Source organism: Echinops telfairi, unplaced genomic scaffold (assembly GCF_000313985.2).
Source record: "Echinops telfairi isolate 266 unplaced genomic scaffold, ASM31398v2 ScPeMD7_7469;HRSCAF=8507_0, whole genome shotgun sequence".
Taxonomy (NCBI): Eukaryota; Metazoa; Chordata; class Mammalia; order Afrosoricida; family Tenrecidae; genus Echinops; species Echinops telfairi.
In genome coordinates this window covers 33,435,216-33,460,765 of record NW_022111372.1, presented here as the reverse complement: position 1 = coordinate 33,460,765, position 25,550 = coordinate 33,435,216, and the positions used below count along the sequence as shown (strand labels likewise).

At 41.7% G+C, this 25,550-nt stretch overlaps 1 protein-coding gene across 1 annotated transcript in view; it reads left to right on the top strand.

The window, feature by feature from the left end:
- The window catches only part of DSCAM (DS cell adhesion molecule), a 617,895-nt gene that overhangs the window by 299,814 nt on the left and 292,531 nt on the right, over positions 1 to 25,550 (top strand). The window contains exon 4 of the mRNA XM_045284541.1: positions 22,291 to 22,437. Coding sequence (XP_045140476.1) covers positions 22,291 to 22,437 — 147 coding nt within the window. The remainder of the gene's footprint in view (positions 1 to 22,290; positions 22,438 to 25,550) is intronic.

The following is a 25,550-nucleotide window of genomic DNA, read 5'->3' as shown; positions in this document are numbered from 1 at the left end:
ATTGTTCATCCAGCCTATCTTATTTAGACAGACCTGTGGAGATAATAACATGCACAAAAACAAGACAGAGCTAAACCAAGCAACAATACAACAAAAGAATGACAGATCAATGACAAAGCACAACAAGAAAGAAAAACTTGTAGTTAGTTCAAGGATTGTTTGTTGCCCTTTAGGAGTGTTTTCCAGTCCAGTCTGTTGGGGCACCAAGCCTTGGTCCCAAAGTCCCCCTTCGGCATTCCCTAGGGACCTCTCTGCTCTGTTCCCTTGCTGTTCTGTTGCACCCCCTTAGTGTTTTGCCTCCGTGTGGCAGAATCAGGTCAGGCGCAATTCCCACACTGTGTCTCCAGTGTTGTCCCCTGTAGGGTGATGGGTCAGTGAGGGATGGCATGTCGCATAGTGGGGCCGGCCATGTGGTCCTCTCTGTGGGCTAGCTGCTCTGAGTGGGAATATCATCCTCGAGGCCTGGTGGGCCAGGATGTGCTCCACTCTCTCCTCCTCCCCCTTCATCTGCTCCCGTGTGCTCCCATCAGATATGTCCCTCTCCCGGAGCTGCAGATTCAGTGCTGTCCTCTGAAATAAATTCCTCTGGGAGGAGGGGCAGGTGTCCATGTAGTTGGGAGTGGGGCCGGCCCCTCAGACCTCTCCATTGGTTCCCTACTCCATGCCGGCGTGTTGCATTCACATCTTGGAGCACTGGGTTGAAGTCTGGTCCCTCTTTCCCTGAGGAGATATAAACAATCCCCTCCCCTTGGGTGGGTTAGTGCAAAGATGTTATCTCCTTTACTTGTTGTTAAAAATGTGGTTTCTCAGTAGAACAAAGGTGCCAGGGTACCTGTGTCAGCAGCAAGATCCTCACTATAAGGTGTTCAGTTGGGTTTTTATTTAAGAATGTCTAAGGTCTTTACTAGAACTCTGCTGCTAATTTATATTGAAGGTGGGGAAGTGGTTGGGCCAAGGCCAATTTGTATATTTGTAACACCATTCATTGAGCCATACAAAATTATCAAGTTAAAAATTAACCTGCTATTTTTGTACAAACATTTAATTAATTAATCTCTGATGTGGTGGCCGGAACTCGGATGGGCTATGGGCTGGAGGTTCCCCATTCCTGATTTAAATTGATATTTGGTTTATTTATCTAGCATTTTTCCTATTTTATACCAAAATTGTATTCAAAAGCATTAGTTTTTTAAACTCACAAGTGAAAATGGTTACAACCCACATTTGATTTGTCGATTGTAATATACAATTTTTTTAAAAAATGAAAATAAATGAGATTCCAGTCCAGAAAATATACTATATTCTTCTAACAGAAAGGACTAAAAATAAATTCAAGGAAGAAGTATCTCAGTATCCTAAACTGTGACATTGAAGCGTTGTGACATCAGGGCAAACTCAGTTGCTATTGAGTCAGTTCCAATTCACGTATGTCAGAGTAGAACTCCGCAGGGATCCCAGTGTCTGCATTTTCAGTTGGTCCCTAGCTCTTTCTTCCAAGGCACTGCTGGGTGGACTAAAACTTCCAACCTTTCTATTGGCAGTGGATCACATTGATGCTTTACACCTTCATGCATTCATGCATTAAAATACATTTTCATTAAAAGGATAGGCTAGGTTTCTCTATATCAACATGGAGAGATCTAAGAAAATATAATGTTGGGTGGAAAATGCAAGCTTTTCCATGGTAAGCAGTAAATGACCTATTATCATGGTAAAGAAAACACAAAACTATACAACATAAAATTTGTATATTGTGTGTTGGATAGAAAAAAATATTGGCACACACCCAGAATTCCTTCATTTTAAGAGAAGGTAGGATAGAAGAGGGAACATAAAGAGAAATTCATTCTTTTCTGGAATTAATCTGACTTCCACTTAAACAGAGCAAAGGACAGTAAACTTAGCAGTGATCAGATTGCTATCAAGGATCAGTTCTGCATAATGGACACCTGAATGGCCATGTTGGGGTGTGTAGGTATGGTGGCATACCTACACACCTATAGGCATACCGACAGTGGGTTCTGCATGGGGCTGCTAAGCTCTTGCAAGGTTGGCAGTTCAAAACGACCAGCAGTGGGAAAAAAATGAGGCTTTCTGTTAACGTGAAGAGTTACAGGCTCAGATACTTACAGGGGCAGTTGTGCTCTGCCTTTTGGGGTTGCTGTGCATCAGAATCAACTTGATAGCAGTGAGGGATGCATGATTTGGACCTTTTCCATTAAATCTCAAACATCAAGAAGGAGAGGAGAGTCAGGGTTAGGAGGATGAGAAAGGAGAACCTATAAACATGAAGCCAGAACCTCTCCCCAGGGGCTGCTGTTCTGTCTACCTAAGCCATCCCTTCAGTAAAGCAAGTGATGAACCAGATACTCTTTCTACCTTGACCTGGTGCTGCTGGCAGATTTACCTACACCGTCAATCTTGGCTGATCAGTTTGCAGAAACATTTTTAACATCTTTCCAGCTTTTAGCATTCCCTGTGTCCCTCTCACTGTTTGTCCCAGCTTCATTGAGATTTACCCTTTGTCTTACCATCTGAATACAAAACTCATCCATCACCACGTGGACACCAAAATTTGACCCTCTACCCTACTCCTCCTCACTTCCCGCTCCACTTCTCTGTGCAGAGCACACAGTTCCTCAGGCACCCGCCGGCTTCCCGCTGTCCTTCTGCCCTGTCATTGTGATTCCCATACAAGTCGCTTGCTCAGTTCCTGTTTCTTGTTATGCCTGCCCCTTGAGAAGTTATATACTTCCTTTTAGGGAATCAGAGGTCACTCCGTGCTTCCAGAAACAATGTAAAACACCTCTTCCAAAAAGCAGCATCCATTCTGTATCGCGTTCATTCATCATCTTTATAGCTTTTGCCATCACACAATACCATCTGCAATATTATTTACATTGGGTCTTGTATGTAATTCCTCTTTATAGAGTGTCTTAGTCTCCAGGTATCATAGTGTAACATAAATATAATAAGATGGCTTTAAAGAACTAAAATGTTTATTTTCACACCCTATATCAGGCAAGTCCATTCTGACTCATGGCAGCCCTCTAGACATAGTAGAATTGCCACATAGGGGTCCATGGCTGTCATTCTTTATAGAAACAGACTGTCACAGTGTTTCCCCACTAAGCAGCAGGCCTGGGAGGGTGACCTGCCCACCTTTCAGTTAGCAGCCAAGCTGTATAACCTCTGAGGCACCAGGAATATCTTCTCACAGCTTCCCCTGCTAGCAAGCCGATTCTAACCTCATAGTGACACAGTAGGACCGAGTAGAGCTATTCCTGTGGGTTTACCAGGCTGTAAACCTTGATGAGAGTTAAAAGCCTCATCTTTCTTACAAGGCATAGTTATTGGTTTTGAACTGCTGACTTTGCAATTAGCAACCCCACCCTGTAACTCACTATGTTGCCAGGGCTAGAATTCCGAATGCAAGATCACCATGTCCACTTCCTTCCTTATGGGCAGTTCGTTAACTGATTGCAGTGGTTACCCTATTAACAAATAAAGCCACATGCGAAGGTTCTGGGTGGGTGTGACTTTGTGAGGCATAAATATATTCAAGCCAAGCCCGGACATGGAAGCATTCAAGCCCCAATCGACTTCTTCTACACCATCTCAGAAAGTCTGGTCATTTAACACCCAAAGGTGCTGTTGGGAGTGGTGGGTGTCACAGACAGGGTTGTTTGTAATAAGGGTTCTCACCCTTTGGTTTTTTCACGAGTATTTATTTACATACATATTTATGCGGCTAACTCAATTAATTTATTGATATTTTCATATATTATCAGCAAACAAATATAATCTAAGATATTTGGATGATGATGTTGGGGGAAAAAAAACAGTGTTGCTGCTGCTGTTTCAAGGCAGCTTAAGCCATGGCTCTATAGACCTGACCGTCTGCATACTGAGGGAAGACTTTAAGAACGCCAATGTACCACCCGGTATGTCTAAGTACTAGGAGACTTGCCTTGACATGGGACATATTAAAACATTTTCTTTTTTCACTGCCATTAAGTCCATTCAAACTCATAGCGATGTGTGATTTAGGGTAGAAGTGTGTCCTTGTGGGTTCCAAGACTGTAACTCTTCCCGGGGGTAGAAAGCCTTGTCTTTCTCTTGAGGAGCAGCTGGTGACTTCCAACTGCTAAGCAGCCCAACACTTAACCACTACCCCACCCGGGCTCATGACAACTCGATATCACAGCTCTCCTAAGTGTTAGAACTGGAATACACAACAGTGTTTGTGTTTGCTTTTTTAAGGAAGATACATGCACACCTCTGGAATGATTGCCAAGATATGACATAAAGTGACCAAAAGGTCACAAGTGAGTATGTGTGCGTGGCTTGGTGTCTGTGAGGGACGCACCGATGAAAAGGCTCGCTAGCTATTCACCAAGATGCTCGCTTTGGCGGCCTCTGACGTCACGAGTGCAGGCTGGAGAGGGTCTGAAGAAGACGATGCTTTATTTCACACCCCTGTACCTGAACATCTTCTAGGAAGATGTCTTTAGTGCGCTATACCTGTGGCACTGAAATATTTACTTTGGACAAGGGGCCTGTGAGTGGTCAGCACTTGGAAGTGTCAGGCATAGCCCAATCTCAGGTGAGGAGCATGGTGATGAAGGAGAAGAAGAGGAAAAATCCAGAGGAAATTTATATTGGAGCTAAGTGTTCTCAAAGCAAGCCTTTCATTTTGCTTGGCTTTAAAAGGTAACTCTCTGGACATGCTTAAAAGCAGAAATGGGGGTTTACAGAACGCTCTCTGTCCCAATTCTCAGCCCCCAGGTCTAACCTTGAGGGAGCAGTGCTATTCTGCACATGAGTCATCGTGAGTTACAATGAGCGTAATGGCAGCCGACAAAGACAAGGCCTAACCCTCTCTTCAGAAGCTCGTCTTATCTTCCTGGACTATTTTGGTATCACACAATTTTAACAAAATTGGACATTTCCTAGGTGGTACGTAGATGTCGGTATCTTCTCTGGAGAAGAGTGGTCCTTCAGCAGCAGAACTCTCACCTTCCATGCAGGAGACCTGGGTTTGGCTCTTTCCAATGCCACTCATCTACCTGTACCACCTATCTGAGGCTCGCATGTTGTTAGGATGCTCAACAGGTTTAAGCAGAGCTTCCAGACTAAAATGATTTAGGAAGAAAGGCCTGGTGATCTACCTCTAAAATAAGTCACTAAAGACGGTGGCATTCATTGGTCTAATCTATAGTTGATCACAGGGATGGCACAGGACAACCTGGGCAATGTTTCTAGCTGTTGTCCTTGGGATCTCCATGAGATGAGAGCTAACAAAAAAACCACTCTCTGAGGACAAAGTAATTCCTCTTGTTTGCATCAGCTACCTGCTGTTTCTCTCCAGCACAGTATGGAAGCAAATGTTTGTTTGGTTATTGATGGCAGGTACATTTCTAGTTTTATTGGGGTTTTGTTTGTTCGTTTTTGCTCTGTAAGCAGCAAGTTCAGTGCTATAGATAGATAAGATATTGCATTGAGATGGCAGAGTTCCGACCATACCACTTCACCTCATTTATTTTAGAGGATCTTCCATATTTATGAGATCCCTGGTGGCACAATGGTCAAGTGCTTGGCTGCTAATTGAAAGGTCAAAAGTTCAAACAAAGATTAAAATGAAAAATTCACTGCCATGGAGTTTCTGAATCTGTATCTATTTATGGGAGTAGAAAGTCCTGTCTTTGTCGTGCAACGTGGCTAGTGCTTTCAAACAGCCCAAAAGAGGACAACTAGTTCTGGATTCTGAACAGTCCTGGAGATAACTGTGACTCAGCTTCACAGGAAGAGAGTATTCTCCTCGATATGTACTGCATATTCAAGGCTGAGTCAAATAAGCATCACTACAAAACCATATGTCTTTATGAAACAAAAACATGAAAATATGAATATACTTGTGATTAGTCAGGGTTCTCTAGGAAACAAAACCAGGACTCTTATCATTATCCATATATATATAGGATAGGTATACACAGCGAGAAGGATTATAATAGCTAATTAGTCCACACAGCAGACAGCAGTACAGAGGGCTCAGTTCAACTCACTTTTGTGGAACAGTTAATATACTAGCAGTCCTTCAACTCACATGGGCTGCTGGATCTAAGGTCAAGGAAGCAGACAGCAGAGTCTTCCCTCAGGCAAGGCAGGCAGATTCTGCCCACAGGTAGCAGACAGCCAGGTGGGTCAGCAACAGTCAGTAGCTTAGCGCAGCAGGCCCTGGATCTCAATTCAAGCAAGGTAACAGTATCCACCAGCCTCAAGCTCAAGTAATATATATAAAGCAGCGTGGTGAAGCAGGTTTCAAAGGAGCCTCAAGTCTAGCAACATGATCCACATGTTGGCTTGACCCACAGGTAGTGTAAAACACAGGTTGAGGCAGAGAACTAGCTAAAACAACAACGCACTAGTCCTATCATCAGGGAGCAACAAAGAAATGGGATGCTGGCTTTCTTTCTTTCTTACTTTCTTGCTTGCTTGCTTTGTCATCCTCCAATCAAGCTGCAACCTGATTAAACTCCACCCATATGTTCCTATTGGCCTAGTTGGCACAGTAACCATAATTATTACAGTACTGTTCTCAACATATCCTCCACCTCAGTCTATACCCTTCTGACAGTAGCATTTGCATTTCTCTAACCTTTCCCAGGAAAAATTGACACCCCTTAATTTATACTAGATTAAAATGTTTGTTTGGGCAACTTGAAGGGACTCAAGTCATGTCCCTTTTATATATTCTTTGAGTTTGGGAACAAAAAGAAGCTTAAAGGGACAAGGTCAGGGTTGTAGTAGGAATGGGGTAGGCTTTCCAGGAAAATTCTTTAAGGACAGCCCTTGCTACCCTCGAAGAATGGGTTCTTCTTTTTGTGATGTTATTTGTTGTTGTGTGAATTTTTTAGTTGTTTTCTTTCTAATACCATTTTTAATCTTCCTAAAGCGTCTTCCTTATAAGACCAATAATTGTACTTGGTCTTTTTGATAAACTCTATTGTGATAAGCCCTTCTGAATCCCAAAACACAGACTCTATAAACTCTGAGCTAACCTATCTAACTTAATTTTATCTGGGCCAACAGATCCCTCAGACGCCACTGTTTTCATGGAACCGTATTGGAAGGCACTGTATGACCCTAAAGGAACTTCTCTGCAGCATTTGCTTCTTGCAGAGATGTGTTTAAACACATTTGCTTCAAACAAACCTGTGCATTCATGAGCTGGCACTTTAGTACCATACTCTTTCATTTACCCCAGAAAATGTACACAGACACACACACACACACACACACACACACATACCTGCGAACACAGTCCTCTTATCCACATGTGAACTAAAACATATAGCTTCATAATATACTCATCCCTACCATTGATGATGCAAAATAATGTTCTAGCCTATTCAATTTTATTTTAAATATAAAGCTATCATGCACAAAAGTGATTTCACAATCCATTAATGGTGGTGCTATGGACCACGTACGTGTTGGGCTTCTAACTACAAGCTTGGAGGTTTGAACCTGCCAGCCAATCTTTCGGAACAAGTAAGACTGTCTGCTGTGGTAAAGAGTAGAAGCTCCGTACAGGGTCAGTATGAGACTGAATTGATTCCATGACAGTAGGTGTGTGTGTGTGTGTGTGTGTGTGTGTGTGTGTGTGTGTGTGTGTGTTTTACCCACAGTGTGGAGAGCCATCACTCATAATATCAAATGGACACAGCATTCATGGATCTTGGGTATATATGGCTACTTTCTTCCTCAAATTCTTTCCCATGTCCATATGTCATTAGCATCAAACAGACAAGTGTTGTGATTGATCACCACTGTGTTTCATCCGGAAGCTCAGTCTCTTTACTTCCATTTGGCCTGGAAGCACAACCATTATGGATCAAAGAATCATGTTCTCCCTTTCTTCACGTTACCCTTTTTGCATGATGTTATTGGTGGTGGTGGTGGCAATCGAGTTGGCTCAGATCATAGCGACCCTATGGAACACTGAACAGCCCTGCGCCATCCCTCACAGTTGTTCCTGTGACTGAGCCCATTGGTGCAGCCATCTCATCAAGGGCCTTCCTCTTTTTTGCTGCCCCTCCATTTTACCAAGCATGATGTCCTTCTCCAGGGACGGGTCTCTCTTGCCAATATGTCCAAAGCATATAAGATGAGGTCTTGCCATCCTTGCCTCTAAGGAGTACTCTGGCCTTACTTTTCCAAGACAGATCAGTTTGTCCACTTAATAGTCTGTGATGCTGTCAATATTCTTTTCCAGCACCACAATTCAAATGCATTGATTCTTCTTCCATCTTCCTTATTCAAAGTCCAACTTTCATACGCATTTGAGGCAATGGAGAATACGGTAGTTTGGGCGTGGGTCAGGCACACCTTAGTCCTCATTTGTCTTTCCACCACTTGTCTGTCAGTTTGTCATACTGTGGTGGCTTCTGTGATGCTAGAAGCTATGTCACTTGGATTTCAAATGCCAGCAGCATCACCCAAAGGGAACAGGTTTTAGGGGCGCTTCCAGACTAAGGACAGATAATAAAGAAGCACTCAGCTCCCTATTTGGGGATAAAAAGCCGTTGAAATCCTTTTTGTGCATATTACTTTTTAAATTGGCACAGTAACCCACACCCATCACTGAAAGAAGTGATCCACATGAAATAAGCTTCCCTCTCGGCTTCCAAATGCAGGCATTCTGGAGAGCGGGAAATCGTGTTGACGTACCTTTATGAATATCTGTACACCTGATACAGTAAACTCTCTGTTGATATTCCTATTGTTCTCCAACCTTTTTTACATCTCCTTATTTGTCTCCCTTGAAATGTCAGAACTTTGAAATGAATCCCTCATATTCCAACCCATGAGCTCTCCCTCCAGTAAAGGCTCTCTATCCATTTATCTGTTCCTGTTTGGAACCAAAGAACTACTTCTATTTCATCTTAGCAGCCAGGCCAAGTTGACTTCCTGTCAGTTCTGTTGTCAACATACATTGTATATCATTTCTTTGAACATTCTTCTAGTTTCCCCACCACAGTAGCTTTGCACACCCTATCCTTAAGACAGTCCCTCAGACACACTCACCTGCACACTATTTAAATGGTGTCAGTTATAGTGATCTTAAGTAAACAAAACAAAACTGACCAAGTCTACGCCATCTTCATAATCATAGGTGCATTTGCACAGACAATCCATGTCTCAGTTTCCTAAAGAGCACCTATCACAGCTTGGATTCTTTTCCCTTATATTTACTTGTCTTATCAAACTCGAGACGCCACTCAAATGTGTGAGGTTAGTAGCAGTAACTGTCTTATTCCTCATATAATCAAACAAATAAGCAAATAAATAAATATAGCTCAAATTGTTTAAGCTCCTTTGATTCTTTAAAAACCTCCTGAAAATAATTCCTCTAAAAAGCAAATTCTATTCTTTCTAAGGATCTCTTGTTTAAATAAGCAGAAAGTTAACTAGAGCAAAGATTAATGGCTGACGCAAAGATCTGTTCAAGAGCGAAGATCTGATCATTAACAACCTAAGGAGTGTAATTAGGTATACAGTCGGAATGCAGTTTGCAGGCTTAAATTAGTAGTGTATAATTGAGCCTCATTTAACTGCAGGAAAATTTAACTGAGAGAATTTTATTTACATAAGAAGAATGTCTTAGTGAAATTACTTTGAGAGAACTTAAACATGCATGTACCAAATGAGTATTCCTTATTTATCGAATCCAGTTCAAAATTTCTAGCTCATTGATTACGCCTCAGATTATGAAGTATGATAATTATCTTTGATGAAATTTTTTTTCTGGACAATTCAAGGTCTAAACTGACATTTTCTTGGACAGGTTGATGATGGTTTCAAATAACATGCATCCCATTGCCATCTGGTTGATTTGGACACCGAGTGACCATGTGGAAAGGACTAGAACTGCTCATAGGGTTTCAGAGCCTGTACCTCTTAAGAGAAGCAAACGTCCCCCATCTTCCACAGCAGCTGGTGGGTTTGAACTGCTGACTTTTCATTTAGCAGCCAAGCATTTGACCATGGTGCCACTGGGGCATCTCATAAACATAGAAGATATTCAAAATAACTTAGATAAAGTGGTGTGGTTGAGACTCTGCCATCTCAATAGGATGCCTTAGACATCTATGGCACTGAACTTGCTCTCAGAGAAAAACAAAACAAAACAAAACTGGATATATTCTTGCCACCAATAACCAAACAAGCATTTACATCCATATAGTGCAAGGTTGGAGAGAATCAGCAAGTAGCTGATGCAAACAAGAGGAATTACTTTGTCCTTGCACAGACGGTTATTGTTAACTCAGGTGGCCCTCTGCTTATGGAGATCCCAAGGACAACAGAAAAACATCGCCCACGTGGGTGCCATTCCTGTGATTGGACCAATGAAAGCTGCAGTATTTTAATGACTGTTTTAGACGTAGATACCAGACCTTTCTTCCTAGATCATTTTAGTCTGGAAGCTCTGCTTAAACCTGTTCAGCATCCTAGCAACATGCGAGCCTCAGACAGGTGGTACGTGTAGATGAGTGGCCCTGGTAAGAGCCAAACCCAGGTCTCCTGCATGGGATGTGAGAATTCTGCTGCTCAAGGACCACTCTTATCCAGAGAAGGTACTGACATCTACGTACCACCTAGCAAATGTCTAATTTTGTTAAAATTGGGTGATACCAAAATAGTCCAGGAAGATAAGATGAGCTTCTGAAGATAGGGTTAGACTTTGTTATCTTTGATAGTTGCCATCAAGTTCATTTTAAATCATGACTCATGTGCAGAATAGTACTGCTCCCTCAAAGTTAGACCTTAGGGCTGAGAATTAGAACAGAGAGGGTTCTGTAAGCCCCCATTTCTGCTTTTAAGCATGTCCAGAGAGTTACCTTTTAAAGCCACGCAAAATGAAAGGCTTGCTTTGGGCACATTTAGTTCCGATATAAATATGACTCTGGATATCTCTTCTTCTTTGCCCAAATGAAATTGGGCTGTGCCTGACACTTCCAAGTGCTGGCCACTCACAGACTCTGTTCAAAGTGAATGTCAACAACACAGGTATAGTGCGCTGAAGACATCTTTCTAAGATGATGGTCAGGGTCATGAGTGTGTGAGACAAAGTAGAGCATCCTCCAAAACCTCTCCTGCCCTCCACGCATGACCTTAGGGGCCACCAAGTTAGCATCTGGGTGAATATCTAAGGATCCCCTTTCTCTGTGCATTTATTACATACGCACATTCATACAGGCACATATTCACTTGTGATGTTTTGGTGCCTAACACTCTGTATTGTTCTGCAGTTATGTATGCAATGTCTTGGAGATAATTCCATGGAGTTTGTATGTATCTGTCTTAAAAAAACAAACATACTCAAAACCTGTTGCAGTTGGGTCTGCTCCAGCTGGTGACAACATCTTGTCTCACAGTAGAGCTGTTCATTGGGTGAAACATTGCGCTGCCCAGCAGTTTGTAACCACCACCTTCTCTGCAGGCGTCAGAAAGCCTTTCTATTCCTATAAACAGTTCCAGGTTCAGAACGCACAGAAGCAGCTCTACCCTGGGCACGCAGGTTCTGCAGGGCCACGAGGAGATGGAATAGGCTAGATGGCAGTAAATGTGGTTTGATTTTGAAATTTTACACACGCAGCTCATTGGGGCTGTCTTCCTAGGCACCTCTGGGTGGGTTTGAACCACCCATCTTAGGTTAGTAGATGAGTGGGAACTATATGCATTACTTAGGGACCTTACATGTAACTTGTGATCTTATAAATGGCAACCTGGCTGCCTAGTAGAGAGGTCCCCTTGTTTGTTTATTGACATTTGTTTGGTAGTTTGGCTTACCGAACATGGTTTGTTTTCTAGAGAGTTCTATAATGTCCTTTTTATGCATTCATTGACATGTGCTCATGTGTGAAACTTTCTGTGGGATAGCGCTTTGAAGGGGTCACCAAAACTAACCCCGCTGAGTCTTTTGCCACTCATAGTCACACTACAGAAGAGAAGAGAGCTGCTCTATAGGCTTGATAAGGCTGTGGTTTTTTGGAAGCAGACTACTGCATATTCCTACCTGGGACTCACTGGTAGATTAGAACCTCAGAGCTTTTTGCTAGTAGGTGAGCTCGTTAGCACTGTGCTGTAGTACCATTATGCTTCTCAAAGGAGACAACGAGAGTTAAACAATACAACATTCTAGTAGCTATACTATCCTAGCAAATTTATCTCAACAAGAACAAAAAAGGATCGACACATCTTGACTCCCAATAACAATATGTGGCTGATCATTTTCCCCTACCTCGTCAGGACTATTATTAGATGCCATTGAAAAGTCAGTTTTGACTCTTAGCAACCCTCTGATCAAAACACTGCGAAGATCAGCTGTTCTAACCCACCAGCCCTTCCGTAGAAGAAAACTGTGGGAGTCTGCTTCCAAACGATTATAGTCCTGAGAAGTTAATGGTGAAGCTCTAGTCTGTCTATAGGGTTGTTGTGAGTCAGAATCAACTTGAAGTCAACAGGTGTACCCTATTTCCAACTATGGATTTATATAGCCCCTAAGTGACCCATTGGGTGAGGTCTAAGATCTTTCCCAACATGGTGCTTCCATGACCAAAGAGACATGCTATCTTCTCAAGTGTAGATGGCCTTACCAGCCAGGAATCCCTCTGAGCCCTCATGTCCGGGGCTTTCCTGATAGGCTACATCAGGGGTCCAGAGATTCCGCTACATGGGGCTAGCAGATGCTTCCTCTGGCTAGTCCCAACTCATTATCCACAAGGCTCTTCTGGTTTTCAGGAAGCAACCACAAACACTTGCTGATTTCTGCTCCTTGTAATCCCCAACCTGGACATCTGGAATAGCAAGACTCAAAAACCTTTAAAATGATCAAAGATGTGAAGATATGTGTGTGTGTGTGTGTGTGTGTGTGTGTGTGTGTGTGTGTGTGTGTGTGTGTGTGTATGCTAGTTAAGGTTTATTGTGCCAACCTGGCCGATAAACACATGTGGGATTAATTGAAGGGCAGTTTAATTGAAGGGCAAAGAGATTAATGGCTTCACGAGCCTCGCCCTTCTATTTCTCTTGTCTCTTGCTCTCTGATGGTCAGACCAGGGTGCAGCTGCCTTAGCTAGTTCTCTGCCTCAGCTGGCAAGGCTCACTTCCCGCAAGAGATCTCTGAGGAGAAGCCACAAGGAATTACCCTGATGCAGCCCTGGGTGCTGGAGACGCCGCGTGGAGACCCCTGCCACCCCTGAGATGCTTACACCGCCACTGATTCAAAGACTTTCTACCCATTGGCCTGTGATCCTTCTGCATTTGGCATCATTGTGTGTGTTTTTTGAGTTTGAGGAGGACTTTGTAGATCTATGTCAGACATATGGGCTAAGTAGGACTTATGGGCTTGGACTGGACAGGGTTGGGATCCTTTTTGAATGTACACTTACCCTTTATATAAAACTCTCTCTTATACATATATGAGTTTCTGTGGATTTGTTTCCCTAGGTTACCCAGACTAATATATATATAATGGTATGTATATGTAATGATATATATATATGTATATATATCCAGTTTACCCAGACTATACCTAGTTTACCCAGACTCATTATATATATATATATATATTTCTACTTCTATTTTAGCTAAAGCTAATTTGTTACCTTCCAAATACAGAAATGCAAGACGCTTAGATGCTCATCTCATTTCTAATGCTATGTACATAAAACTTAGGCTTCAAGCTTGTGTTCTGCTAATTCCGTAGAATCTGTTAAGGAAACCGCCGAGGAGAAAGCGTGGTTTCCTTACACAGTATGACTGTCAGTTGGAAGTGGCAGGCACAGCTGACAGAAGCTTCATTGTGTTGCACTAACACTTGGCATCTTCATAGAAAAACCATCTGTTCATTTAATTACTATTAACTCAGTTAAGATTGCGATCTCAAACAAGAAAGCCCGAAGATATACTTCTGACTAAGTAAAAGAGCAAATATACATTTTAAAATCTTCCTGAAAATAATATCTAAGAACCTGTCTGCATGGAAAAAAGCCAGAGAGAATAGTGACAGGGTAATTAACTTCAAAGCCTTCCCGTGCACTCTCATCACAGAAGAATATATTCATAACTGGAGGGGCAAACTATTTTTTATGTATTATACATGAGCGTATCTCATGCCAAAAGAAGTATTTTGGCTTATTTTCTTGGTATCCAGACCTGAGGAGAAACCTTGTTTTATGCATGCAATGAGAGGTGTGGTTCTGCCTCCTACCTATTTAACCAGTGTTTTAGGAGAGTGTAGGAGAAGTCAAACCCTGTCCTATGTGCCCGGGATAAACAGTTGAGCCAGACAGCCCACGTTTCTGACCCTAGGATGCTTACATCCCAGTTAGAAAGAGATTCTGAATCAAGCTCACACACTCACAAGGAAAGTCCATCGGGAGGTAAGCATGGTGCTGCATGGACAGGGTTGGTGTGGACTGGTTTTTCTAGAGAGTTGACTTTGGAACTGAGGTCAGGGCATAGGAGGGAGACTGACAGGGAAAGCTCTGTGGTCAGAGCCCTCCAGGAAGACTCACTGGAAGAAGGACTGAGTGGCGGGGATTCAATGGATAGACATCGGAATGGGCTTGAAGAGTGAAGATGTTGATATCTCATGTGAGTGCTCACCAAAAGGACCCCTCTGAAGAGGAGGACTCTAACATTCAAGTGGTAGGATGACTTGTTATTTGGAAACTATTCTCTTTCGCCAACTACTCCTGTTCTTGCCCAATGGGTCCATGAACAAGGTGGGAGAAATGGTGACGTGTTCTCTAAAGACACACACTCTTATGTGCACACACCTCTGTCTCCCTCTATACATCGATGACTATATTATCTATCTATATGTCTAGCTGTTGAGATTGATTGAGTTCAAGGTTTGGGCTTGTACAGTTGTGAGTACTGGTAAGTCCAAAATCCATAGGTCAGGCAGAAGGTTAGACAGTTGGTAGTCCTTTGTTCCACACTGGTACTTCAGGTGCAAGGGGCAGTGAGGAAATCTGTCGTTACCTTTATCATCTGGTGGAGGTGGAATTCTCTCCTGAAAACTTCTACTTTTGCTCTTCAGACCTTCACTTGACTTGCAGGGGCTTATTCAAGTTGTGGAAGGTAATCTGCTTTATTTAAGGCCAACTGATTTAAATGATAATTACATGTAGACATTTCATAACCTATTGTCTAGACTAGACAGATGGTTTATCTGGTCACATACCTACACCAGTGTTTGCCCAAACAACAGGGCAACATAACCTAGCCAAGTGGACCCACCTGTGTAGGCAATTTGTTGCAGTAGAAAGCTGCCAAGGAGTAGACTCCATGACACCAAGTGACCCGATGTGCCATTTTTAAGGGTCATTGCTGAGAGCGAGTGGAGAATGGCATGTAAAGAAGCCAGCGGAGAAGCAGGAGTGCTAGGTGAACAGAGTCCTTCGATTGGAAAGCTAGCCGTGCAGAGAAAGCAGTGGGTGAACTTAGGTCTATTGGAGAAGTGCTCAGAAAGGCACCCTATGGGCAGAGGGATGAAGAGTGGAAATGTGCTCATGTGTGTATGTCTGGCCAGATACCAATATACCAGGAAATCACTTTTTTTTTAAATTATGAAAATGAGTAAGGAAAAAAAATATTCCCAGTTTCTGAAGAGTATCTTTCACGCTAGAAACAATTTCTGAAAATAATGACCTTTCTCCCCAGCTCCTCACTGGGACATATCAAGTTGTGTGTGAGCTCACAGTGGTTTGCGTTTACTTTGTTGTTATTATCACTCGTGTTATTATTTGCTCATGTGGTCGCTTGTCCTCATGGTGATGCTGCGCATCTTCGTGATCATGGGTCAAGTTGATTCTATTATGGCAGTCATTCTCCCAATCCATCTCACTCAGGGTTTCCCTCAGCTTTACAGGCTCTCGGTTTTAGGAAAAATGAGATTGGTCCCTCCGGATGGCACATCCAAGATACCCAAGTCGGGGTCTTGTGTATTATTCTGTGCTTCATAGGGTTTTTATTGGCCAAGTTTCAAAATAGGTTACCAGGCATTTCCCCTCCATTCTGTCTTAGTCTGGAAGCTCCACTGAACGCTGTGGAGACAGGATGGTGGTATGAAAGACAATGCGAGTATTTGAAATACCGGCGTTGTACCTTCCAGCATCAGAACAACACACAAAGCACAGCAGTAGGACATACTGGTGCCTAGCTTATTTATTTCTATGCCCTATGCTGTCGTGTGACCCTGGCTGAGAAATTACAGTAGCAAAATTGCAATCCTATAAATTGCAAAAGTATGATTTATGCCTATCTGTATCGTTCTATTTTTGCACTTTCCCAGCATATGAGGTTGCCTTTTATAAGTAAACAAATCAATAATTTTACTTCTAATATGTGTCAGTAGACTTTCCCTGTCTTGAAACCAGATAGCCATTGGATAACATTTAATCCATTCTGTTGACTGACCTTCTCTAAAAGAACACCAAAATATTTGACCTTGAAAGCAGTACCTTCATTTCTGTAAATGCCACTTTTCCCCCCAGTGTATCATGTGTTAGATGATGGTATTTGGTGCCATCAGGTAAGTTCCAACTTATAATGACCATACGATGTGTAACAGAACAAAAGAGGGCCTGGCCCTGCACCCTCCTCACCCTCATTCCCATGCCTGTGTGCATTGTTATAGGCAATGTGCCGTGGTCCAAAAGAGCTCTACCCCCCATCTGCCTTTCACAGAGGTTTAGAGGTCAAGGAGCTTGAGTGGCTCATCTCGCTCCCTCCGTTGGAAAGCAAAATGACAGGCTTGGAATTCAGATCCACTGGATTCCTTGTCTTGGGTTTTCATTCCTCTACACTGAGGGATCTCCCAAGATTGGTGAGCCTGTGCTCCATGGAACTTCTTTACAGTGCACCAGGAGAAGGTCTCCTAATTTCATAAAGGCAAGAAAAACTAGTTGATTTTTCAACCGGATAAAAACAGGTATTTTTGTACATTTGAATACTACGCGAGAACAAATGCGGATTTGGTGAGAAGTACCAATTTCCTCCCTGGTGGTATCAACCCCTTTCATCCATGTGGCCTTGAACCAAGGCCTTTTCCTGACATAGTCAAGCTTCCCATCCGCTTCTTTTGTTCATGCCTTGATAGTATGCCTTTAATCTTAAAAGCCAAACCTTTAGATTGATGCTTCCTGGAGACAGGAACTGTATCTCATTCCTTTTTGGCTTCCTGGAGCCCAGGATTGTATTGATGCAATGAATAAATAGACCACAGGGCTGCTGAATCATATCACGCAATCAGCACCTTTCCCCACATGGGAAAGGTTATTTGGGGGGTTGAAAACTATGTCTAGAAATGTCATAAGTAATTCATTATTCGTTAATTCCCTTTATTTTCTTAAGCTGCCATTGAGTCTCCTTTAATTTATGGTGGTCCCAGGCATGTCAGAGTAGAAGTATATCCCATGGCATTTCCAATAACTGACTTTTCAGAAGTCGATTTCCTGTCCTTTCTTCTGAGGCAGCCTTGGGTTGACTCAAACCTCCAACCTTGTAGTTGGCAGCCAAGTTCATTAGGCATTTGTACCACTGCATTCCTGCTTACCCAGAACCAATGGTACCTCCGATACTTAGCTTCAACCTGCCCCTCTCTTTAAGTTACTCCTGCTCGGACCTGTAGCTCAGATCGCAAAGGTCAGGCTTCTCTTTCAAGCACCCATAATTCAGTGACATGGATTTCTAAAATGGTTGCTTTTTAATCTCTGCTCTTGTGCAGAATATTCTGTCTTCTGCTCTGAAACAGAAAACCCAGAGGGAAATCACATTTGAACTTCAGGAGCTGCCACACTTCGTGCATTCTCCACTTCTCAGTTTCATGACATTAGGGGATGCTTACACAAGTCTCCTAGACTATAAAGATCTTCTTCCTGCACTCTTTCTTCGTTTGTGAAAATGCCCACCTACTGGGAGAGCTCTCTCTCCAGATTCCGATTAGCCTTTGGTGAGCTGGTCCCAAGTCATTTGGTGTCACTAATAGGTAAGCGCACATTGGAGAACTTCTCTAGAACTCACTCCTAACACATTTATTCTTTGTTTATACAAAGTCCTCATAGGAGTCATTGCTAACTCTTAGCCGACTAACTGTATCACATTCTAAGTGTGTAGACAGGAGTGTCAGTAGAGAAAAGTAACAACTGACAGCCGTCAGGAAAGGAGGCAGTAGGAAAGCTACTAAAGGCCGGACCAGGATTGAAGCACCCATTCAGTGCACTTCTGAGACATCGCTCCAATAGCTGAGCAACATAGCTCAACCATGGCAGTGCAATAATGACTGTCTCCTATGTCAGCATTACTCATTCTCGCTCAGCTCTCGCTTTTGACTTGAAGTCTGTTAAAAAGCAGAAGAGTGTGAAATCTACTTAAGAAAATGTTTCCATCTGAAGTGCTAATGTTGTCCTGAGGCATGTAGTCCTAGCTATTAAAGTGTGGCTTTGCACCCTTGTCTGGGACCAGGTAGTTCTGACCAGTCCAGGTCGGTATGGGTGTGTGTGAGACAGAAAGTATGTGTGCTTGCAGCTAAATGTAGTTTAATTTGCATCTTAACATTTGCCAGTTTTAATAGGAGCGCACTTTTAAATTTTATGTAAGGATGGGAATTAGGTACTGTGAATGATATGGAAATTCCTGGGGGGCGTGGTTACAATTAGTCTTTGTTACCTGTGGAGCCGCAACACCAGGTGCTCCCACAAGATGGCGTTGCACTCAGTTTTCTCCAGAAACATGGGCTCTTGGGCCTTCTCTTAATGGGAAGCTTCTACTACACAGGAACTACTGGGAGGACGGCCCAGGATGGGACAATGTTCCATTCTATTGTACCTAGTGTCACTGAGTCCTAACTACTCAAGGGCACCCAACAACTCCTCCTGTTTCTTTACCGTGTGTTTTAAATGTTGATCAATTTCGAGATGGGGTTCAGTGAGAATTAGAGTCCTTTGGCAGTGTAAATGGTTAACACGCTCTATTTACCAAAAAGCTGGTAGATCGAGTTGACCCAGAGGCGTCTGGAAATAAAGGCTTACAGGTCCATATTTCCGAAAGATCTGCCGTTGAAAACTCTGTGGAGCACGGTTCTATCCCAGGTTGCCATGCGTCAACGATGACTCAAGAGCACCTGATTTCAATGAGAAATGAGGGGCTAGGCAGAGAGAGTTCAAATTCAATTGGGTAATTCTGTCAACCCCTTCCCCAGTCCTTACAATGAACCTCGCAGAATGTGATTGCAAGAGGATCCCAAAGATCCAGGTGCTTCTGAAGCAACAGGTCTCACAATAGTTTGATTCAGCACTCCACAAACCAAGAGCAAAGTAGGCCAATTCCATTGGCGTTGGGCCAGCTTGATTTCAGCCTCACGAAGGTGCAGCTTGATCCACTCCTCACCTTCCCACTTCTCTACCCACATAGCCAACTGCCCAAGTGGTGCTCTCTGCCCAACCCTGACTACCCTAAGGTGCGCTCGAGCTCAGACATTGAAAGGCGGTCGCTCTCTGTGGGTTTGATAGTTTACTGAAACTACTCAGAGAATCATGAGGAAACTATGTCATACCTACACCTACAGATTTCGTCGAATCAAAAAGAATACAAATTGAGAGATGCATGATGTGGGGAGGTCTGGACATGGTCTCCGGCACAGAGCTTCCATGCTCCAAGGAAGGGTGTATTGCCCTGCCCTGCCCATGATCGACAGCCGGGAAGCTTCCCGGAGCCTCAGGTTTCTAGGCTTTTCACCAGCCTCTCCTCCTGGCCACCAGGAGTACAATGTCTTACCCGTAGGTAGTTCCTCTTCAGCTGGTTAGCCGGACGCATGGCCTCAGGCTTGGCCTTACTTAAAAGAACCGAGAACAAAGGCCAAGCTGTTCTCTGCCCCACACAAGCATGTTACATAGGTGAACTTAAAAAAAAGTCACAGAAACATAGTGGGTGAATCGATTAAATGTGCCCGGAGAAAAGCCCCCTTCAGGAATCCGGGGGGTGATAAATGCATACTCTTCCTACCTGTGTGCCTTTATAGCACGTCTGCAGAATGGCACACAGAATGCTTTCCACTTCTATTTTGCCACTGCCGATCGCCTGTCAGTCCCAATGCAAGCACTCCTGTTAGAAAGGTGACAGGAATTACATACATTATCTTATTTTTTGTCACTCCCTTATGTCTGTCACCATGCACTCTAGAAGAACTGGTTATGAAAGCATTGGTAACTATGCAAAATATATTGGCTCAGAGCATGATGACCTATGACAAGTGGCAAAAAGTATTTTTAGATCTTCCTTTTGAGGAGGGTAGGGAAGCAAAGCACCATCTCAAGTAGACAGAATCTGGAGGCTTTTCAGCAATTCTAATATTTAGCATACTTGAAGTAAGTTTGAAAATAAGCAACTAAGTGAAATTGTTTAAAACTTGACATATTACGCAGAGGTGCCTCATGCTCTTTTTCAAAATTAATTTGTGTTCCTTTGAAACACTTACGTTGGGTCTCTTTTTTGTTTGTGTTCTTCAATGGGTTGTTTTTTCACAGCCCCATTTCCCCCTATATCCTTTCAAATGGTTGTTACCTCGCATAAGAAATAATAAGCCATTTTAATGTTTTAATGTTTATCTAGGCAAATGATTTATGAATAAAGCCTAGCCTTCACAGAGTGTGGGTTGCCAAGCAACGACTTGGGGACTCCTGGTTTCAATTTTGGTATGTGAAAGCTCAGAAAAATGACATCAAGGCTCCTGGAGGTTCTGCTTAATCTTAAAACGCTGATTAAAATAAACCCCAGGAAGTTGAAAATGAACCACAGAAAATAATCAGGAAAACATACTTTTTCTGTTTCTGTATCTCTACAGTGGATGGCTCATCCACATGCTACCACTGAAGTTTTACTTTCTGTGGACTAGACCGACTGGCAGTTTCTGATCAAAGATAATGCCCTTCGGTCTGCTTGGGAAAAGCCTGAATTGAAAAAAAAAAAAACAAACAAAAAACAACACTGTAGAGATACAATAACTACGTTGGAAGTCAACTCTTTTGTTTTCATTTGGTTTACCACCAATTATGATTGAACAGTGACGTCGTCGCTAGCCATTTTTCTTTACAGAGGGAAAACCATTCTTATCTTTATTATCAAACCTAATGTCTGATCTATTAATGTTGGCCATTTCCATACCACAACTCAAGTTGTCCTGGCAAAAATCACTAGTTGAAAGAATACATGGAGTTGTACTTCTGATTAAAAAAAAACTTCTTCAAATTCACTTGCGTGGAGTCACTTCTCATCTGAGCAGTGCTATTAGACAAAGTATGGGCCTGGGGTTTTCCAAGACTGTACATTTTTAGGGGAGTAGAAAGCCTTCTCCCACAGAGCAGCCAGTGCTTTTGAACACCTGGCCTCACGGTTAGCAGGCTAATGTACTATGTCACCAGGGGGCTGACTTTTTTCTTTCTAAGATAAAAATACGGATTGGCATAGTAGTTTTGAGTAGGGCTGCTAACTGCAAGGCCAGCAGTTCAAAACCATCAGCTGCTCAGTGGGAGTAAGATGAGGCTTTCTACTTCTTAAAGAGTTCCAGTCTCTGAAACTCACAGGGGGCAGTTCTATGAGTCAGCGTTGGCTCCTTGGCATTGAGTAGTATTTGAATAGTTGTTTTAAAATTATTTATTAAGATACATCAGACACTCTAGAACACCAAATATAAGAAAAACTTGATCTTATTAATAGCAATAAAGGTTGGTTATTTATTATGAGAAAATAAAGCAGTCTTCCTTGAGAAGTTTCTGGGGTATCTTATTGGTGTGTAGCCTAAAAGTATTTTATATTTTTATTGAGGACAAAAATGAGTTAGAATGAGTTACACTTTCATGAGTTAGAAATTTGCAAAAGAAGCTCATACTTAGTTAACTTACATCATTCAAAAAGGAAGTCTACTAATTAGTTCCTTAGCAATTATATACCAACTATTTCTATAAAAGACATGACCTAAATATTTAATTTATGAAATTAGATTTTCTAAGTAGATATTTATTGTGTAACATGCTTACTAAATGCTTGTAAATTCAGCTAGTTAAAAATGTAAATAGCTTGGACACTTAAAATAATGCACACTCTCTTTTAAGCCATTGCATATGTTAATTCAGTTAAAACCCCAAGTATTTGATGATTTGTTTCTGTAATTGGCTTGCTTTCCATTGCTTTTAATCCGGCAATCATTTTTGTGTATTTCAGGATCTAGATTTCTCATCACATCCACGGGAGCCTTGTATATTAAAGATGTACAGAATGAAGATGGATTGTATAACTACCGCTGTATCACGCGGCATAGATATACTGGGGAGACGAGACAGAGTAACAGCGCTAGACTTTTTGTATCAGGTAAAACCTCATCAAAACCATGCTTTCTATTTCTGATTTGTCTTCATTAGTGTCCTGGAGTGACTCGACCCAAATCAGGATAGTTCAGATAAATACAAAGCCTTTAGCTTGCCGCATAAATATCTTAGCAAATGTATTGTTATTGTTAGTTGTCACTGGGCCACCTCCACAGCATGGTGACTGTGCACCTGCATGACCAGCGGTCTACTGTAGTCATTGTTGCAATGAGTGCCTTAATCCATCTCAACAATGGCTTTCCTCCTTGAGCACAACCTCAAGTTCACCGAACACAATGCTTTTAAAAAAAATAAGAATATATATTTACTGATCATATGTCCAAAATAAGAAATATGGAATCTCACGATCCTCATTTCCAGAAAATTTAAGGTTTTCTTTTAAAAAACAAAGAAAAACAAAGCTCTGTCCTATACGGTCTCTATGCGTGAGGTTTGGAATGGACTCAACGGCAGTAAGTTTTGTTGTTATTGTTGCTTTGTTTTTAATGAGCCCTGGTGATGTAGTACCTATGAGTTGGACTGATACCTCCAAGATCAGCAGTTCAAACCGACCTGCCGCTCCATAGAGGAAAGATGAGATTTTTCTACTCCCTTAAAAATTTAGTTTTAGAAACCACATGGGGCAGTTCTACTGTCTTAAAGGGTGCTATGAGTTGGAATCAACTCATTCAAAGAGAATTTGGTTTAAATAAATGCCAATACAATGCAATACAAATACTTCAAGTGAAGTCATTTCCCATTTTATAAACCTTCACATTCCTTTGAGCCAGCGATTTCTGTTACTGACAGTACTAACCACCACTTACAGGGAGGAAAGCAGGGACTTCTTGGCCATACCTTTTATAGCCCAACATTAGCCCTAACGATGTTGGGGAAATCATCCATATCTACAGTCTGAATGATATTCAGGCTAGCCCACTACCTTCTGGGATTATTCTTGGGTAAAGGACTCTTAAAAGCAATGGATTCTAACTTGTTTTTCATATCAGATGTCTATTTCCCTTTAAGGAGTTTATATTTAAAATAAATACCAGCGCAACCATTTGTGTAATTTCACAACTGGCTTTTTATTGACCTATCTGTCAAACAAATGAACAATTCATTCACACAGTGATACATTAGCATTCTGTAGATAGCTTAGAAATGTGAAATAGCTATCTTAGTATTAGACAATCATATCTGACCTTTGCCTTTGTAGCTTCAGAATGTAAAATTGTTCTGTGGTTACTAAACTAGAATTTTATGACAGTTGAATGAGATTAGCTAACAGTTATTTTCTGTAGATAATTTAAGGGTATTTTATTTTGCTTGCAATGGTGCTGTATCAGGGATAGGGATGGAACATTGTAAGGAAGTACATTTTTTTGAGGAGGAAGTAATTAAAACCATGATTCTCGGTACTCCAAAGATAATGAGTTCAAAGTGAATTTTCTAGCTAAAATTTTTTATCTGACTTTCTCTTCTTCTTTCAAATTAACCAGAACCTACTCATTCATCTTTCAACATCCCAAAATAATACGAGTTAGAATGAAAGAAATTAAAATTATTTAAAAATTATTTTACTGTAATTCTTTAATGATAATTCCCCTCTGAACTTGACAAGACTCATTTTCTCTCCCTATTTTTCAGTTAGGCCAACTGTTACTTTGTCCCTTTTATCTTTCAGTAGTTTCTCAGTAGACTTTATTTTTAGGGTAATGATTAGTCTCATTCTTAACAAAGTCAATAAAACATAATCACTGCACAAGGATGCTTCAAGGAGTTCATGGAACTTGTATAGTTATCATGTGATTGCCTTTGTTAATGGTGAGAACAATCAGTACCCTAAAAATAAACTCTTGAAAAGCCTGTAAGAAAAAAAGGAAAGAGAAAATGATCAGTGTCTCTCATCTCAGTCCAGAGTAGCTTCATGGCATGGTGACATTATGCGTGTTCAGAATACTATAGACAAGGGTTTGCTTTCATTGAAAGGTATTGTCAATGAGAATAGAGAGACCAGGAGGATAAGGGAAGGTTGGAGGAGAAAAGGGGAATTGATCACAAGAGTAGACATATAACCCCCTCTCAGAGGGACGAACAACAGAAAAGCGGGTGAAGGGCAGCAGTGGACAATGTAAGATATGAACATAATGATCTATAACTTATCAAGGGTTCATGAGGGAGGGCAGGCAGGGGATCGAGGTTGCAAAATGAGGAGCTGATATCAAGGGCCCAAGTAGAAAGAAAATGCTTTGAAAATGATGATGGCAGCATGTGTACAAATGTGCTTGACACAATGGATGATTGTGTGGATTGTGATAAGAGATGTAAGAGCCTCTAATAAAAGTATTTAATTATTTTTTTTTAAAAAAAGAAAGAAAAGGAATGTCAGAATGACGCTGCTAAGAGGTCAGTTAGGTAGGTCATGCCAACTGTTTTGTTGGCGATCAAAACAGGATCATCTTGATAGATTTTTCTCAAAGGACAAAGGATGATCATGGAAACAGATGATGAAGTTTTTAGAAAATTGAAAACCGCACTGGTAAGAAAAGAGTCAGAAACATTTTGCCAAAAAAAGTTTTCCCTCATGACAATATATTTGCTTATTCTTAGAAGGTTATACAATGGCTGCCCTAAAAGAATGTCCTTGGGAAACCTGATTCCATTCCCACTGCAGCTCTCCTTTTACCCTCGGAGACTTCTGTTTGCCCCTCAAACGTCAAGAACATTGAAAGGAACTCCATTGGAGTACCTGGAGCATCCCCAAACTGGCATTTTGATGTTGTATAAATAAAAGAGCTCAGAATTCTTTGAGGAAGGTTTGGAAAGATGGAAACAACACTTCTATAAGTATATAGACCAAATGGAAAACATTTCAGAAATCAATGGTTTCTCATTTTGACATTTCTGTTTAATAAAGGTTTCTTCTTTCTTACTCACCTTGGTATATATGTATGTATAATATAGACATGTAATAACAGAAATTAATGTATCTATATGTGTGTATATATATAAACAGGGTAGAAATGCCCCTATGATTTTCTGAGATTATAACTGTTTACAAGAGTAGAAAGCCCCATCTTTCTCCCTCGGATGATTGGTGCTTTCAAACTGCTG